Here is a 19,144-nt window from a genome sequence, read left to right as displayed (position 1 = left end):
GCAAAACTGGATGAAACCAATAAATGGTGCAATTATATTAATTAGGCAAAGTGAGTGTTGTTTTTAGGTCACTGGGACATGTGTGTCGGCTCTGTATGGATCCTAGTTTAAATCACGTGTTTATATATTTATATATATATATATATATATATATATATATATATATATATATATATATATATATATATATATAAGTGTCAGAAGAGAGGAAATATGTTAAAGCAGTGAAGCCTGTTTTCAACACTGATAATAATAAGAAATCTTTAGAATATTATTATTAGAATAATATGGCAGTTATTTTTAAGCCCTTGATATAAAGCATGCATCATGTTTAGCACAAATTGTATTATGCACTATCTCTGCAGCAGCTCACTCTATGTCCTCTGCTATTATTCAGATGTGCTCACATCAATACTGCATATCGATATAGCCGGAATGCCTCATACCATATTGCCTATTAAAAATATATAGATATATCATACAAACTCAATATACCGCCCAGCCCTATTATGTAGATGTACAATAATCACAACTCAAAGCTTCCTCCCCGTCCATTCAGAACACATGGGTAAATCAAAGGAAAAATCTAGTTTAAAATGTGCTGAGTTTTTAGACTAGTAATTGTATTTATGTAGGTTTGGAAATTTGGAAATCCTTTGTTTTTTTGTTTTTTTTTTTGGACAAAAGTCACCTCAAAATATACCATGTGATGTAACCATCAAATAAACATATTTCTCTTGTGCAAGTCATTAAAAAAATAATTAATTCATTTATTCATTCATTCATGTACATGCAAGTCATTTAAAAAAAGATTATACAGTATGTATATAATTAAAGAGTATTTTTGTATAAATATTAAGAGCCACATTTTACGACCTGAACTAACCTTACTTTCAGGGGTCCTCTTTATAATGCCATTTCCTGTGTTATGACAGAAGTTTTTCAAATATTTATATTTAGAAATTATATTATACATTATAGATGGGTATGCATTCATATTTTAACAAAAAGGTTTTCAATGCTATTTTTTCTTCTAAGAAATAATTTAAAAAGATGTGCCAGAGTAAGGTAAATGAAACAAAATTTTGATGATAATAATGATATCATGACAATTGTACCAACCTGACATTTTTGTCTTTGTGCCCCAAAAATTATAAAATTTGTATTTAGAGATTAAAAACATGTTCTTCTAGGTACATTTAACTTCTTGTATTCAACTCGCTACATTTAAAGTTTTTTTTGTGAATAATTAGAAATAGTTAATACTTTTTATACTTAAATAATTTTTGCCAGACTAAAAAATAAAATAAATGTAAAAGGTAACTTCAAATATATAAATCAAAAATTCTGCCTTTTTTTTCTTGCAATTCTATTCTTCAATCCTGCTGTTTCTTAACTTTATGGACTGTATATAGCAAATACAACTTAAAAGGACCTTTTTTTCAGAATTCAGAGTTTACATCTCGCAAACACATTTTGGAGGGTTCTTAACTTTATGGACCAAATAAAAAAAACAAACAATCCTGCTGTTTCTTAACTTTATGGACTGTATATAGCAAATACAACTTAAAAGGTGAATGAAAAGATTTTAGTCACCTGTAATGGACACATTTCACATGTAAGCTAATAATTTCTTTATGACAGAAAGATAGTCTCTTTCTGTCTCGCTCTTGGACTCTTGTCAGTAATCATGATTGCAGTGTGGGGTGATGGGACATGAAATCGTCCTTATAATCACTCTGAACCCAGCTGCCATTAAGAGAAATTTCAGTACAGCAGAAAATTCCCAGAAATCTTTTTTCTCCTATGCTGCCACTGGTTATATAAATGTACAACTTAACTCTTTCCTACAGTGCCAGGTTAATCTACAGCATGAGAAACTAGGCAAGCACTCACAATGTCGTCTGATTACGCAGAGAAAGAGAAGAGTTTGCTGTAAATGTGGATCAAGACTGGTGTTTCTATAAGATATGAAGAGCTGAATATATCAGCGTTACTGTGTTCTGTGCTCACTTATTAGTGGTGTGCAGTTTGTAGTTCTGTTGGTTTGCCTCTTTTATCTCATATCATGGAAAACAGTATTGCTCTAGCTCTGTTGAAAAGAAAGAGTTTGATGTACTAGGTGGAAGTACTGTATAATTCACAATTCAAAAATTCATCCCCAGTTATTAAAATTAAACCGCAAAAATGTCTCCTTAGAAACTCAGTGTTTTGACATCACCACAAGTTCTTTAACGTATAACCACCCATAGTTACATATCAGTGCAAAATGTGCCTGTTACGTTGCTTCTTGCACATTTCACGACACTTTCAAAGTGTAACCCCCAGAGAGTTAAGCAAAAAAGTTTAAAAGGAAATTAAATGTTTAGTGAGTGGTGCTAAAAAGTGAATGCCGTAATGCCGATTCACATGGTCTTCATATCACGCAACTGCAGCGCTTTTGCTAGCAGAGTAAAACATAATAAAGCTAGTCTATATACATCTGTGTGTATATGTATATGTATATGTATGTGTGTGTGTATGTATGTATATATATATATATATATATATATATATATATATATATATATATATATATATATATATATATATATATATAAAATGAAAAAAGAGGCCTATACGAGAAATATATTTTTACTTTAAATAATAAATTATTCATTTTTGGTTTCGGTTTTATTAATGTACACAAATAAAGGAAACCAGACGGCAGAAAGTGGCAACCTATTTTTCTTTAGGCTTATTTTACGCACAAATATTTGTTTTTATTGTGAATGTACACAAATAAAGGCAAACTGTTTACAATTCCGACTATCTTTGACTAAAAGGAATATCTGCTTCCACTGTTAGAAGGAAAAAATTAAAGTTATTGTAGTTTTGCTACCTTGACAATGCAGCCGGTTCATTATCATAATGAAATACAGTCAGTCAAACATATGGAAAAAAACACACTGCTCAGTATATGTAGGGAAATCTGTGCTGTTAAGTGTTATCACCGTACCGCCCTGATGTTATGCAAAACATATTGTTTTACGTAGATATTGGAACGCGAGTGAAGTACATAAATAATACTTTGGCATTCAAATACATTGCGAATACGTAAACAAAACTAACAGTCGGCATTAGGCCCATTTCTGAATGAAATAATAAAATGTGACTTATTATACGCGACTTTTTTTTCTCTCTCTCTCTCTAAAAAACTAACAAATTTATATGCAGAGCAAATTTTGATCATGCAGCAAACCTTTTTAAATATTTTGATAAATTACAGAAAATAAATAAATGACTTTTTAAACTGTTTCACTGATTGTATTAATCGGTCAAAATTCTTAATGGTCAGTTAACGGTTTACTGGTTAAAATGAACATCCCTAGTCCAGTTGCATTCTCTCATATTTGCACTTGTACACACACTTTAATAATGCTAGTGCACCAGCGCCTGAAATATCCCTGTATTATATAAGAAACACTAGTCTAACTTGTCCTAGACCCAACACGCATGCTGCTGCTCACTCAAACTCTGTGGCATGTGAGGGAAAAAATGCTTAAATGCAACAAGCACACGTGAGAAAACCTCCAGGTCAAGAACATGTGTCTATGGTAAGACAGGTCTAAAACTGGCCGGATCACTGAAGTACTCCGAAGTGACCTATACTCTCTAAGACAGAGAAAAGCTATTAGGTCAATTTATAAATAATTGTTAATTGTTGTGAATAAGGCCTGAAACATGCTGTTTGAGATAAAGCGTAACCAAACTGATGTGTGTTTATGGTGCGTGTCACCTATGTTGTCTCCGGCAGGGGCGGGGCGGAATGGGCGTGGTATAAAGGGATAGTTCACCCAAAAATGAAAATTTGATGTTTATCTGCTTACCCCCAGGGCATCCAAGATGTAGGTGACTTTGTTTCTTCAGTAGAACACAAACAAAGATTTTTAACTCAAACAGTTGCAGTCTGTCAGTCATATAATGGAAATGAATGGCAATCACGGCTTTGAGAGTCAAAAAAACATACACAAACAAAAAGCGCATTCTCATCAGCCAGCGCGTGATGCATCTTCTTCTTGCTTTACGGCGGATCGCAGACTTATAAATGCATTATCCTCACCTATCTCTCAAATGGACCATTGACACTCTATCTACAATCTCAGTTAGGAGTGTCATGGTCCATTTGAGAGATAGGTGACGCACTTATAAGTCTGCAATCAGCTATAAAGCAAGAAGAAGAACAAGACGCGTCACATGCTGGCTGTTGAGAACGCACTCAGGACAGTTCGGACATTGCGGTGAATCAGAGGTAACAAACGATATAAATACTGTTCAGTTTCTAGCACAGACTGATCGTTTCGTGTCTTTACACATCAATGTATCATCATGATCGTCTTTTGACTCTCAAAGCTGTGATTGCCATTCACTTCCATTATATGACTGACAGACTGCAAAGGTCTGAGTTAAAATCTTTGTTTGTGTTCTACTGAAGAAACAAAGTCACCTACATTTTGGATGCCCTGGGGGTAAGCAGATAAACATCAAATTTTCATTTTTGGGTGAACTATCCCTTTAAATAGTTTATGTTTTTTGTTTTATGTTTTGTTTTGTGTTATTTTGTTTGTGGTTTTATGTGATTTATTTGTTTTGTTTTGTTTTTTTCTTTTTTGTTTGTTTGATGTTTTCCAGTCACATCAGTCTGACTGATTTTAGACTGTTTTGTATGATTGCATGAGAGAGAATAAGCTCAGGCAGTTCATAACAAGAAAGAAATCTATGGGGTGCTGGTATTTTATTCTTCCTTTGTGTTGTATTTTTCTGCCTCTCGTTTGCTCCTCCTCCCTGTCTGAACCCAGTGTTCTGTCACTCCTCCCCTGCTGAAACTTTACCTTTAACCTACATGAGGGAAATACTGTGTTTCTGTTTTTCTCTCTCCTTTTTACTCCTCCGGTTCAGCTGGCAGTTTCAACCCCCTGCTTTTTCGCTCTGTTGTCTGTGGTTTCTCCTCTTGCAGTTAGCACGTGGGAGGAGTTCCCTGTAAGAATGTGTGTACACACACACATATGGAAATGCATACTGCAACAGCCAGCCAGTGCAGTAAAAAACAGGCCTGACAAATACACCTCCCACTAAACAACATAAAAAGCCTTGCGATAAATCAGGCCCTTATAAGATTGTGTTTATGTAATGCTGATGAGCTTATATGTAAACATGGCAGGAATAAACAGGAACAAACATCATTATCTGCTGTCATGGTATTGCCAGCATAGTCTCTGTGCAGAGATCTGGCTCTTTGTTTCACAAAGTCACGCGAGATTAACCATCAGCTGTTTTGTGGTGGTGACGCTAGCCCTGCACGTGGCTTTTCTCCACCTTCTTTGCTGCTTGGTGATTGGCAGGAAAGATTTACGGGATGAAAAAGGTGGATAGAACACCAAGAGAAGGATGATGTTATCAGGGTACTTAATAAAGATAAACATAATGTTCCTTCCCTTGCTTTAGATCTTAGAGCCTTAAAGCCTTAGAGCCTTTTTTTTTCCCTTTGATGCACATTTAACTAAGTATTTTATAAGTGATTAGTATTTTAACAGATGAAAAATAGAAGTTCCTTCCTACTTGTAATCATACTGTGATTTTATTTTATTTCACTAAAATAAGATTTTGTCAGAGCGAGTATAAAACTGGCCCAAGTCATCTGGACCGTTTGTGAAGCTTTTGGTAAACTCTGCTTTTAATTTCATGAATAAATGCCAGTCAATTCCAATATATAGAAGCAAATGTTTATTTTGTCTTTTTGCAAAAGAAGAAAAGATAATATATTAGTTTCACAAAAGTGGGTCATAGAACAGTTCTTCACAGTATGTTGTTGTTGTTTTCCGGGACTAACAGTCCATCAGCTATTTGGTGTCTCCACCCATTGGTTTTTCAGGATGGTAACTGGTTTACATAGTATTGTTTTTTTTCCACAATTAAACCAAAGTGTGTGTATTCACATTGTGAACACCAGCTGACATGTTCAGTCTAAAAGTATCATCAATATGGAGCTGGAAAAAAAGGTTCATTCATGCACGCTCAGCAAGTCACCATAAGAGCCCTGTTGTAAAATGTGGTTTCCAAGCCACTGAGAGATTGTAGTAAGGAAATGATTCCTGAAATAGACTTGAATGTGTCAGTATTGTTTTGACACAACCCTACCAAAAAGAGAATCAGTAGACTCTTTCTCTTTGCAGAGCTTTATTGCGTGTACTCAACCCCATGGATCATTCTGTGCCTTTTCAAGCCTCATGACATGTTAAAAAAAAAAAGGATCAAAACTTTTAACATTGCATCATGAGAAGGATATTTAACAACACGTGATTTCAACAGCTAGATTGACAAAGTATATTTGTATGTGGCATAACAACATTTTTTAAAATGAATGAATTCAAGAAGATATTTTATTAGTACATACATGATATTTACTGATATTTAACACACTTCATTGTAAAAGGATATTCCTAGTATCATTTAGACATTTAAACTTCACTGGTTAATATATGAAATAAGATTAATTATAATGGAATGTGGCTGAAGTAGCCAAATTAAAATGTCACCTGTAGCAGTTTTGTTTTATGTACTGTCTGCTTGCGAAGACAGTACAAAAAAAAAACAAAAAAAAAAAAGAGTTGTGTGAGTATGTGATATTATTTGATGTCATTTCAGTGGAATACTGTTTTGGTTCACAAACAATGAGAACATGCACCTTTAGATGGTAATAGAGAGAGAGAGAGAAGGCTGTGCAGTCAGGGATGGGATACTTTCTGTTGTCCTGGGAGTCTTGACACTGTCAGAACAATAGGCTCATTGGCTGGCTGTAACGGACTTCAACTGCCATGTAGACATTTTTGTTTGCAGCTCAAAGCTGTGGGGAAATGAATCTCAGTTTTGTCTGGTTCTCCACAAAAATATGGTATAATTACCAACACAGCTTATGCTCTAAACTGCTCCGTATGTGTAATATCAAATTATTTGGGCTCACCTGCACCTCAAGGTGGATGGAATGATTACTTCTAATTGGAATTATTAAATTAATTATTAAATGTTTTACCTATTATGAATTGTCATCTTTACGGTTTATACATATAGACAATAAGGTTGGTATTCAAACAGGTTATGGGTGTCAAATCCAGCTGTGTTTTGAAATTTCTGACTCAGAATCTGTTGTCGAATTTAAAGGGATACTCCATCCCAAAATGAATATTTAGTCATTAATCACTTACCCCCACGTCATTCCAAACCCATAAATCTCGTCTTCGGAACACAATTTAAGATATTTTGGATGAAAACAGGGAGACTTGAGACTGTCACATAGACTGCCAAATAAATAATAGTGTCAAGGTCCAGGAAAGTATTTTCATTTTGGGATGGAGTAACCCTTAACAAGTGTTTTTACATTACATTTAAATCCAGACAGCTGGTTTCTTATTAAGCTGTTGATCAGGTATGTTTTGCTGCTGGTGAATGCGTGTTTGCATAGCTCAGTTTTCACAGCTGGTAAACAGAGTAAAGATTGTTTGCTATGGATAAACAGTGTTATCTTCTCTGGAACTGTGAAACTGGCTATATGTTTCTGGTTGTATGAAAACAGAAGTTAAATCTCTTCCTAATGTTTCAGTAACCATTGGTTATGAAATGGGAGTTTAGTGAGTTTCTAGTCCATGTTTATTAGCTTTGAGGCTAATCAATAGCATTCAGGATCTATATGCTAATGGACTTTAAAAAAGTGTTACAAAAAATATATAATTTTGTTCACAGAGACACATACATATTTTTATCTAGTTAAATGATATTTAGAATAGCTTGGTCTCTCCATCAATTGACTAGCATTAGCAAGTAGTACATGTTTTTGCCGCCTGTGATGTAAACTACTGACAAACCACTCAGTATGTCCCAACCCAAGGAAATAAAAAAGTCTTAAAGTGTGTCTTATAAGGAACAAAAAGCGATTTTTAGGATAATCCAATAATCCCGATGTGAGAATGTGTTACTCCGAGAGGATATACCAGCAGTAATCTTAGTAATGCTGTTCTGAGGTTTTTGAATGAATAAATGGCAACATGTCAGTAACTAAATTAGACATCTGCCGGTATTTGGTAATGCGATATATTACGGTAATGAATATGCAAAATATTCATATTGTGGGCACTTCTAAATACTGTGAATAATTATACATTATAAAATATTTTTCCCATCAACTGGTCAAATGAGAACCCCATGGGGGAACAGTGAGAGATGCGCTGAATGAAAGCACATTCACTCTCTGACAGCAGATGGCGCTAAACTGCAGAAAATGCAGCCGTTACCCTGGATCCCCATAAATAAAGCAGCTGCACTACTTTCTAAAATGTATTTAAATAGATTTAAATACCCATTCAGATTTGTGGATTTGCTATGGTGTTCATCACAGCGCCAAATACTTAAATATTTAGACTTAATAGGCTATTCATTTTCAAACTTTTTTTTACAGTTTAATCTGGACTGCAACTTTCCCTAGATATTGTTTAAAAGTGTTTTGATTCTTTATTGTTTGTTCACACTTTACATTAGGACTTCATTAGTTAAAATTAGTTAATTTATTAGTTTACAAACTGGCAATGAAAAATTATTCTGAACATTCATTAATCTTAGGTATTCCAATATTTAGCAGCATTAGCAATTAAAGAATTAGCAATTAATCGCAACATGAAAATTTGATACTGGCATATCCCTAAACTCAACTGATGTCTCACCTCTGTCTTTTTAGAAGCAGCAGAGGAATTCTTTGAGTATGATGCTGAGGAGTTCCTGGTTTTCCTCACACTCCTGATCACAGAAGGACGGACACCAGAATGTTCCGTAAAGGGGCGGACAGAGGGTGTTCACTGCCCACCTGCCCAGTCTGCTATGCCTGTCCTTACCAAACATGAATGCAGTGACAAAATACCACAGGTGGGTTACACCTTTTTTATTAAAGGGGTGGTTGATCAGCTTTTTTCGAAGGCTCGATTGTGTTTATGGGGTCCAGTGTAACTTGTGTTTATGTCTAATTTAAAAATATACAGGTCCATCTCAATAAATTAGAATGTCGTGGAAAAGTTCATTTATTTCAGTAATTCAAATTGTGAAACTCGTGTATTAAATAAATTCAATGCACACATCTCAACAAATTAGAATACTTCATAAGACCAATAATAAAAAAAACATTTTAGTGAATTGTTGGCCTTCTGGAAAGTATGTTCATTTTACTGTACATGCACTCAATACTTGGTAGGGGCTCCTTTTGCTTTAATTACTGCCTCAATTCGGCGTGGCATGGAGGTGATCAGTTTGTGGCACTGCTGAGGTGGTATGGAAGCCCAGGTTTCTTTGACAGTGACCATCAGCTCATCTGCATTTTTTGGTCTCTTCTTTCTCATTGTCCTTTTGACAATACCCCATATATTCTCTATGGGGTTCAGGTCTGGTGAGTTTGCTGGCCTGTCAAGCACTCCAACACCATGGTCATTTAACCAACTTTTGGTGCTTTTGGCAGTGTGGGCAGGTGCCAAATCCTGCTGTAAAATGAAATCAGCATCTTCAAAAAGCTGGTCAGCAGAAGGAAGCCAAAAGTGCTTCAAAATTTATTGGTAAACGGGTGCAGTGACTTTGGTTTTCAAAAAACACAGTGGACCAACACCAGCAGATGACATTGCACCCCAAATCATCACAGACTGTGGAAACTTAACACTGGACTTCAAGCAACTTGGGCTATGAGCTTCTCCACCCTTCCCCAAGACTCTAGGTCCTTGGTTTCTAAATGAAATTTAAAACTTGCTCTCATCTGAAAAGAGGACTTTGGACTACTGGGCAACAGTCTAGTTCTTCTTCTCCTTAGCCCAGGTAAGATGCCTCTGACATTTTCTGTGGTTCAGGAGTGCCTTAACAAGAGGAATACGACAAATGTAGCCAAATTTCTTGACACATCTGTGTGTGGTGGCTCTTGATGCCTTGACCCCAGCCTCAGTCCATTCCTTATGAGGTTCACTCAAATTCTTGAATCGATTTTGCTTGACAATCTTCATAAGGCTGCTGTTCTCTCGGTTGGTTGTGCATCTTTTTCTTCCACACTTTTTCTTCCACTCAGCTTTCTGTTAACATGCTTGGATACAGCACTCTATGAACAGCCAGCTTCTTTTGCAATGAATGTTTGTGGCTTACCCTTCTTGTGAAGGGTGTCAATGATTGTCTACTGCACAATTGTCAGATCAGCAGTCTTCCCCATGATTGTGTATCCTAGTGAACCAAACTGAAAGACCATTTGAAGTCTTAGCAAACTTTTGCAGGTGTTTTGAGTTGATTAGCTGATTTGCATGTCACCATATTCTTATTTGTTGAGATTGGTCGGTTTTTTGTTAAATGTGAGCCAAAATCATAACAATTAAAAGAACCAAAGACTTAAACTACTTCAGTCTGTGTTTACTGAATTTATTTAATACACAAGTTTCACAATTTGAGTTGAAATACAGAAATAAATTACCTTTTCCACGACATTCTAATTTACTGAGATGCACCTTCATATATATTATTTTTATGTATTTTACCTTTATTCTACACCACTGTTTCCATTCTTGTCAAAATGGTCTGTTGAGTTCCTGGTTCTATGAAGCCCCTCCCTCAGAAATATGCAGCCGGGCTCAGATTGGTTAGCTGGCCCAGTGTGTTGTGCTTAGCTAATCGCCTAGTGTGCATTGTCAGGAAATGCCATGCCCCCTTACCATTACAGGTAGTTGTATGTTCCCAGGGGCAGGGTTTATGTAAACGTGGGGGTTAGTGATGTCCCAAACCCAAAAAAAAGATCACTGTTGTCCCTACAAGCCTTTTTTTTGTAGTCCTTAAACAGTGATTTCTGTAAAATAAAATATCTCCCTTTGCATTGAACTTTGAGCATTGTAACTTTGCAGATGTTGTTTATGCTCTAACAGCAACTTAAAGTTAAAAACGTGTAATCATAACCAACCACCCCTTTAAGCCAAGGAGGGGCACCTAGTTACATATAACAATTTGTAAGAGTAAAATTCAGTGTTAACAAGCAGTAAATTATGTCTTTATGTTGTTATCAACAGCTGTATACCTCTGAGAAAACATTATTCTTTTAACTTGCTGTTCTTTATTAACAAGGACAGACAGGAGTTTCTATTTGGAAACCTGTTTGAAAACAGAATGTTTGCTCATGACAAAGAAACTGTTCCCTTCACCTTTAAGTTAATGACTCACAGATTGTTGTGCATGATAGTTATATTATTTTGCATCTTAAAGTCACTAGCACTCTGTCAAAACCAGTTACAGTTCGGACAGTGTAATGTAGTAAACAAAAAACGTTTTCCCCAATGCAGTGTCGTCAGGCAAGAAGAACAAGGTCAGAGGTCATGTTACTATGGCGCAATCACATCCCCATCATGATTGAGGTGATGCTGCTTCCTGACTGTTGCTATAGCGATGAAGGCCTGACCACAGACTGCACAGACCTAAATGATCCAGCAATAAAGCAAGATGCACTCTTACTAGAGAGATGGACTTTACAGCCAGTGCCCAGACAGTAAGACTTCTCTTCACAGTACTTCCAATACACATTCTTTCCCACAGGTCTAGGGAGATTTAACAAACTTGGTGTTTGTTGCAGGAGTGGAGATCGATTTATTGAGGAGAAAACCTTGCTGTTGGCTGTGCGTTCCTACGTGTTTTTCTCGCAGCTCAGTGCATGGCTCAGTGCCTCTCACGGACTTGTACCTAGAAACATCCTATACAGGTAACATAATCTACACAAACACTTTCAAGGGTAGGAAGAAATTATGACATTTATCCTTTACAAAGCTTGGCATCTTTGTGAAGGATAAATGTGAAGCTATATTACATTTTGGAAGGATCCTAGGTAGGATTCTCACGAGGAGTGTTTTATAACACAGCAATGTATATGTTGATGAGTCCATGGAATTTGTTAATGAAATGTAAACCAAAAAATTATGTAAAAATGCTATGGAAATGTTTTGTAAAACCTTCCAGAAGATTTTATATATGCCTTTCGGGAGACTGTAGGAATGTTTCAGTCAGAAGAGACAGGAAGTCAAGGGAATAGTGTTGTCAAAAGACTTCGGTACCAAATCGATACTAAAAAAATGAAAATGTTACGGTACCAGTTTTTTTAAGTACCGGCAGTACCGAGTACCCGGTCAACCCGGTTCTTGGTACGCTATTCGAAAGGTGCACAGATGCGCTCTCTTCATAAAAGCAATGAGATGAGGTGACCTCAAAAAGAAGGAAACGCACCAAACTAAAAAAAACGCTTCAAAGACAGATGCCCAGATCAAATGAAAGAGTTCAAGCAGGTAAGATTCGCAGTGTTTCCCATACATTGGAAAATATCAAAACTGACCGCAACAAACAGATTTTCCAAAAGGCGTTGACTTCGTTGAATAAACATGAGCACTGCACGTGTCAAAGTCTAAACCCGGTGCAGGTGTTTTTACATCACTGTATTTCTGAAGAAAACCGATTGTCTTCAGAAAATTATGGATGTCATTTTCATTTAATCTTGCCTGTAAGGCCCTAGTTGTTATTCTTGGCTTTAACCCTTTAGCGCGTACGATCACACTGGTGTGATCAGTTTTGGCTGGTCCCTGAAGCGTACGATCACACCGGTGTGATTAGAACTTTCAGTGTGTCACGTCATCAACTGCTGAATTTAAAATCCGCTTTCGCTCTTTGGCTGGCTCAGAGCCAGATCAGACGCGCTGAGCGCTGGACATATTATCACAAATATTCAGTGTTTTCAACCATATAATGCTTATTTTAGGTTTCAGATATTTAAAAACACATAAGTACTAGGAAAAAAATACATTTGCAGTTTGTAAAATACACGCTGATGTCTATGGAAAAGGCAATAATGACCCTTACAAATATAATCTGACTACGTTTTTATTGATATCATATAGAGATTGTGTAGGTAACTATAAAGTTTACTCTGCCTTTCTCCCAGTTTAGCAGAGACCTACTTTAACGTGTTTCGGGAGGAAAGGATGAATTTGCATGCTGTAAATCCCACAGCTCGGATTCAGCGTGAACTAACATGGCGGCGCCCATCACCCGGTATAGATTAACTAACACGGTCGATATAAAAGTGTTTAAACTACCAAATATATTTACTTGCACATATTTCAGAATCGGAATATCAGATATACCATAATATAATGAGCATGTTTGTGAATATTTTGAATAAAACAGGGAAAACGAAATAAAAGCGATCCATGTGTCATACAGATCTATTTTGGCTTTGGTGTGTCACATGACAAGCATGATGCGTCGCCATGGAAACAATAAGGCGGTACACTCTAAATAACGGTCGCCTGAAAAAGAACTCACGCCGGAGTCTCAGCTTGAATATTTTAAACTCACGTGCGAAAGGGTTAAAATTAAAAATCATTTAAAATTAAATATGTACACAGTTTGGATTAAATGAAAGTATAGTCACATTTTTTAATTAGCATGTTTTTGTGTTTTGCTTTGGTACCGAAATTGGTACAGAGAATTGTGGATTTTAACTGGTATTGGTACCGAATACTGAAATTTTGGTACCGTGACAACACTACAAGGGAATGAAGAGGGAAAGGAAGAAAGACAGAAAGTCATATCTTACATGCATTGTATCATTTGATTCATTGCAGCAGTTTACATAAAAATGGATTTATTAACAATCGCATTTGCTGTATTTTGCAGAATAAGTGCAGCGGATGAAGAACTGATATGGAACTTCTCACAAACACCCTCTGAACATGCTTTCCCTGTCCCGAACATGTCCCATAGTGTCGCTCTTAAAGTGCGGGTTCAGTCTTTGCCTCGCCAGCCCAAATACCCCATACTCAAATGTAGCATCCACTCAGGTATTGCTTTTTTGGGCAAGAAAAGTCTGGAGCATGGAGAGGGTAGGAACCATCCTGGAGAGAATCGCAGTTCCCTCCGTTTGCCAGGATCTCCACTCTTCTCCAGGCCTCTTCGCCCTTCTCCACCTCCCCACAGCCCTCTGAACACCCGTAAATGCCCCCCTCACCCTGAGTCACCTCTCCCACCAGGCAAAGCCGTCAAGTGGCTGTACTCTCGGCTGAATGGCAGTGTGGACGCCCCCCCTACAGAGGCGTATAACTCTTGTAATGATGGGGCAGAGAGCCCAAAGGCTTCAAGTGTGGAGTCACCAATTCGTGGTTTTAAATCACTCTCCATTACCGACCCTTTAGTTACCCCCGGTCCAAGTCCCAGCTTCATCTCAGGTGAAACCAACCCCCTCATTGGCTCCCTACTTCAGGAGAGACAGGAAGTCATCGCCCGCATTGCTCAGCGATTGAATTTATGTGACCCCACAGCTCCCCATCTCCCTGAAGCTCTCTTCACTTCTCAAGAACCGCCTGGACACAAAACAACGTGGAACTCATCACAGGATAAGGAGCGCTTGAAGAAATCCAAAGAGCCCCTCTTCCCTACCCCACAGCCTCAAAACCACAATGGAACTGGTCCAGAAATCCCTGAGAGGAGCCGGTCTTCTCTCTTCGATACCCCCTTGAGCCCTAGAAGCAGAACACGGCTGGATAGAGTTGACCATGAGTCAAAAACTTCCCCAAAACTCTCGACGTGTAGGCGCCTGGTACTTAGTGACCAGTCCGCTGAGGGTTCTCTCATTGCAGATGCAGTTCAGGACATCTCAAGGTTGATTCAGGAGCGACTGCAACATTCCTACAGTCTCCTGAATGGCACCTATAAATTAAAGACCTCTCAAACCGAACAGGTTGACAAAAATAACAGCGCGCAGATGAATGGCTTTGTATCATCAAGCCATGAGAAGACTTCAAGTGAACCCAATGGTGAGGCAAGCACAGATCCTCATATATCTCAAGCAACAAAATTTTGTAGATCTCCTGACTCTAGTCGCATTAATCGAGACTGTTCCCCTAGACCACAAAATGTGGCCAGTTTAAAACTTGAAGACCACAGTGTTACAAAATCACAGCCTTTAACGGCAAGTAATAACCAACAGTACGCCAGTAGAGAGTCCTGGACCTCCTTGAAAAACAACTCTAGCCATGCAAGCTCTCCTCAGGAGAATGGCCTCAACCTGACTGGATACCTCCAGCCCTTCAAGACCCAAGAAGCAAACCATGAAAAAGGAGCAGAAAAGGATTTCTGGGATGGGTCCACTTGTCCTGAGAAGGATAAGAACCAGGAGCCCTGGGCTTCTTCCTCTAGCACACCAGCCAACATTACTTGCAACACCTCCAGTCCTGCCCCTGCCCAGAACAATCATACTGTGAGTTGATATGCCTCTCTTTCAGTGCATTTTTTTATGTGTTATTGAACTTTCAAGGGGGTTTATAGGATTACATTTGTTTTGTTCACTACTGAATTTCTCCTCTCCGTCTTTTTATTAACAGAAACGCCACCCCTCCTCTCTGAAGCCATGCAGTAACTGGAAGAAACAGAATCGCCACTCCATAGATGGAACCACAACAAAAGCCTTCCACCCCTGCACAGGCCTACCTCTCCTCTCCAGCCCAGTAAGAGTATAGATCCCTCTGTCTCTCTTCAACACAGAGATTATAGCATAGCATCTTTCTGAAAGGACCCCAGAGGCTTTGTCTGTGACTCATCTACTCTTACATCTGAATCGCTTATTGTTTGTCTCAAATGCTGTCCATAGAGTTTCTATGCCTCCTAGATGACATTCTAATGAAGTCTTATGGGCCACAGACTTACTGTAATAATATCTCCCAACTTTTTATTAATACTTTCCATTAATATTCTTAGTAAATTGAGCCATGAGTGTTTTCAAATCATACCGATGGCAGCCCTGTGGACTGTGGAGTTCAGATTCGTACCGTATGACTCAGGCACTTCACTGTGTGGGAGTTTGGTGCTGTTACTCCACATGAGTGGTGCTCTTGTTCTCTAGAGATCCACTCAAATGTAATTCTCACTCTTTCATTAAATGTTACAAACAACTGTTTTGATCAGCATTTTCTGCGAGACATGACCAGACTAAAACAAAGGTACTATTTACTGTTTTTTGTTTGTTTGTTTCGTTTATTATGTACAAGATTCCTGTCTCCATTCAGATTGGGTTAGGTTTTATTATTAAGGAATTACAGCACGCGCGCGCACACAAACATACACACAATATTTTCTGGTTTACAGGAGCTTAAAGTTCTTGCGTATATTAAATATACAAGGTACATTTAAAAAATAAAGAGGGAGAATAAGAGATAAACATTAAAAGAAACTTATATGCAATTGTAAATTGGGTACAGTATGTTATAACAGTATAAATAGATTTATTTTTATATAGATTATAAATAGAAAGTACTGTGCAAAAGTCTTAGGCACATTAGTATTTTCACCCCAAAAAAGAGTTTTAAGCCATTTATTTATATGTTTTGCTGTAGTGTGTCAGTAGGAAATATCAGTTTACATTTTTTTTAAACATTCATTTTGCCATTAATTTTAATAATAATCTACTGAGATTTTTGATTGTCTCTAAATCTCCTGGATTTAGATTGTCTCAGTTTCATCTGTTTCTTCATATAATCACAGACAGATTCGATGATGGTGAGATCAGATCTTTGTGTGGAGCACCGGCTGTTGTCAGAGTGCTTGTGCATTCAAAAATCTCACTAGATTATTATTAAAATTAATGGCAAAATGAATGTTTGGACATGTAAACTGATATTTTCTACTGACACACTACAGCAAAAGATATAAATAACTGGCCAAACACCGTTCTTTGGGGTGAAAATACTAATGTGCCTAAGACTTTTGCACAGTAGTGTACGTGTTTATATACATTGTGCAATTGGTCAGAAGCTTGCAAAACAAAGATGTAAATTTGTTCAACTGCTTCCCCCTCAGGTTCCTCAAAGAAAAAGCCAGACAGGATATTTTGATTTAGATGCGTCTCTGATTCATTGCAGAGGTTTGCCATGGGCTCCCAATAAGAGGTATGACTTTTCTTTCCTCACTTTATTTCCTGCTGTATTGCCATTGTTCCATATTTCACTGTGCCATTTCCTTTACTGAGGCTTTCCTACATACACTGCCATCTGCTGTGCACACACACTAGAGTTATCCCTAAAGCTACACACTACCCAAAATGGCTGACTGAACTTTGTGTGTGTGTTTGTGTGTGTGTGTGTTTGCAGGATTTTGAAAAGATTACAAGACTGTGATGAGTCTCCGCATCAGATCCTCAGTGCCAGCGCTCCACCAGCCAGCCTCAGCCTGTTGGGAAACTTTGAGGTAGATGAACAAATAATTTCATGCACACACAATTGTGAACAATCCTTTATGTCAACACCCTCTTTATTAATTTGGCCTTATGGTTTTGTCTTTTGTTCTGCCCACACATTTACCATATGCCTCTAAAATGTATAAAATTTCCATGTCATGAATGAATGAATGTAAAAACTAGACTTGTTCATAGATCTGGTCATAATTTCAATCTGACTAGATTGATGGATGGATAGATGCCCAATGTTTTGTTGTGTTGATGTGTTTATTTGTGTGTGTTTGTGTAGGAGTGTGTTCTGAATTATCGTTTGGAGCCCTTGGGTACAGTCGAGGGTTTCACAGCAGAGGTCGGCGCCAGCGGAACGTTCTGCCCCAGTCACATGACCTTACCTGTCGACGTGTCGTTTTACAGCGTCTCTGACGATAACGCACCTTCCCCCTACATGGTAACCACCCAAGCTGAGTTACTTACATATTTTGTGTACTTGTCACGTGTATGTTAGATTTGTGATGTTTCAATAATTCTTTTCTCCTTTCTGTGGTTAGTACAGTTGTGTAAATACAGAAACGTGATACAAATTTTTTTAAGGAGTCTATAATGTTATTATCAATTGTTACATTATTTAAAAGGCTTCATCTTGATCGAATTCTCCTGCTTTTCTTCAGGGCGTCATAAACTTGGAGTCTCTCGGTAAAAGGGGATATCGAGTACCTCCTTCAGGAACCATTCAAGTGGTACGATTAAACAAATTATATAAAAAAAAAACACGCACACACATAATTATGGTCATAACACACTTTTGCAAATGAGTAATAGCTACTCACAAGTGTGTGTAATAACCAGACTGCACTGTATGAACAAAGGAGAATGTCGACCATTAAAATAGTTTACAGATGCGCCATCTACTGGTGAATGCTTTGGAATTACATTATAGAAGAATCGTAAGAAATGAATCACTTACTAACCTTTTCAGTGTAGTCCTTTCAAAACCTGTGTAAATCTTTATACATTATAACACTAATCTTTATACATTATACCATATATATGGTGTCAGTACATGTGCTTCCTTCAAAGTCTTTGATTTGCATTATTCATGAACAAATAACTCTGATTTACTGTTTTTAATGAATGATTTTGGAGGAAAGTAAAATAAAATTGTTATTTCAATAAAGTTTTTAATGGTTTTCCTCCCACTTAGATTATTAGCATAATTTTCTGATGAAATGCTCACTGCCTGTAACTTTAAATGTGGATTTGCGCTTGTGTTCTCTGTTTTGGATTTTGTAGCTCTGACGCTTAGCGGATGTTTTGTCTTCTGTCTCTGTGTGTTAGACCTTATTTAACCCCAATAAGACCGTGGTGAAGATGTTTGTGGTGATGTATGATCTGAGAGAAATGCCCGCTAGCCATCAGACATTCCTGCGGCAGAGAACCTTCTCAGTCCCAGTCAAACGCGAGTTCAACGGACATAACAACAAAAAGCCGTCCCCACTGAGTCAAGGACGAACTCTCCGCTACCTCGTCCATCTGAGGTCAGTACCGTGGCATGAAGCTGATCACCATGAGTGCTCACTCGACGATTTCATTCAGGCATACAGGGCTTAAATGCTCATTGTTTGCTTTGGTAGTTTGCAGCCCCGACATGCCTATTCATGAATATGTATACGTATTTAAATAAGCCGCCAGAAGTTGCCTGAAAGGGTGTGTGAAAATGCAGTGCTCTTTTGAAGTCCTTATTAAAACAAGTCTTCTCATTTGGCATTTTGAAATCTCCTCCAGGCAGCTATTTTCTAGTCATAAATGTGTGGCTTTTATCTACTTGAATGAGGAAAGCTGTCAGGT

The 19,144-nt window shown here is 37.6% G+C and overlaps 1 protein-coding gene across 1 annotated transcript in view; it reads left to right on the top strand.

The window, feature by feature from the left end:
* The window catches only part of LOC109110285 (protein FAM214A-like), a 56,881-nt gene that overhangs the window by 16,642 nt on the left and 21,095 nt on the right, over positions 1-19,144 (top strand). Inside the window, exons 2-11 of the mRNA XM_042774973.1 lie at positions 8,765-8,949; positions 11,373-11,575; positions 11,660-11,785; positions 13,750-15,328; positions 15,453-15,575; positions 16,924-17,012; positions 17,214-17,310; positions 17,589-17,747; positions 17,968-18,036; positions 18,635-18,834. Coding sequence (XP_042630907.1) covers positions 8,765-8,949; positions 11,373-11,575; positions 11,660-11,785; positions 13,750-15,328; positions 15,453-15,575; positions 16,924-17,012; positions 17,214-17,310; positions 17,589-17,747; positions 17,968-18,036; positions 18,635-18,834 — 2,830 coding nt within the window. The remainder of the gene's footprint in view (positions 1-8,764; positions 8,950-11,372; positions 11,576-11,659; positions 11,786-13,749; positions 15,329-15,452; positions 15,576-16,923; positions 17,013-17,213; positions 17,311-17,588; positions 17,748-17,967; positions 18,037-18,634; positions 18,835-19,144) is intronic.

Source organism: Cyprinus carpio, chromosome A18 (assembly GCF_018340385.1).
Source record: "Cyprinus carpio isolate SPL01 chromosome A18, ASM1834038v1, whole genome shotgun sequence".
In the NCBI taxonomy this organism is placed as follows: Eukaryota; Metazoa; Chordata; class Actinopteri; order Cypriniformes; family Cyprinidae; genus Cyprinus; species Cyprinus carpio.
This window is presented reverse-complemented; position numbering and strand designations above follow the sequence as displayed.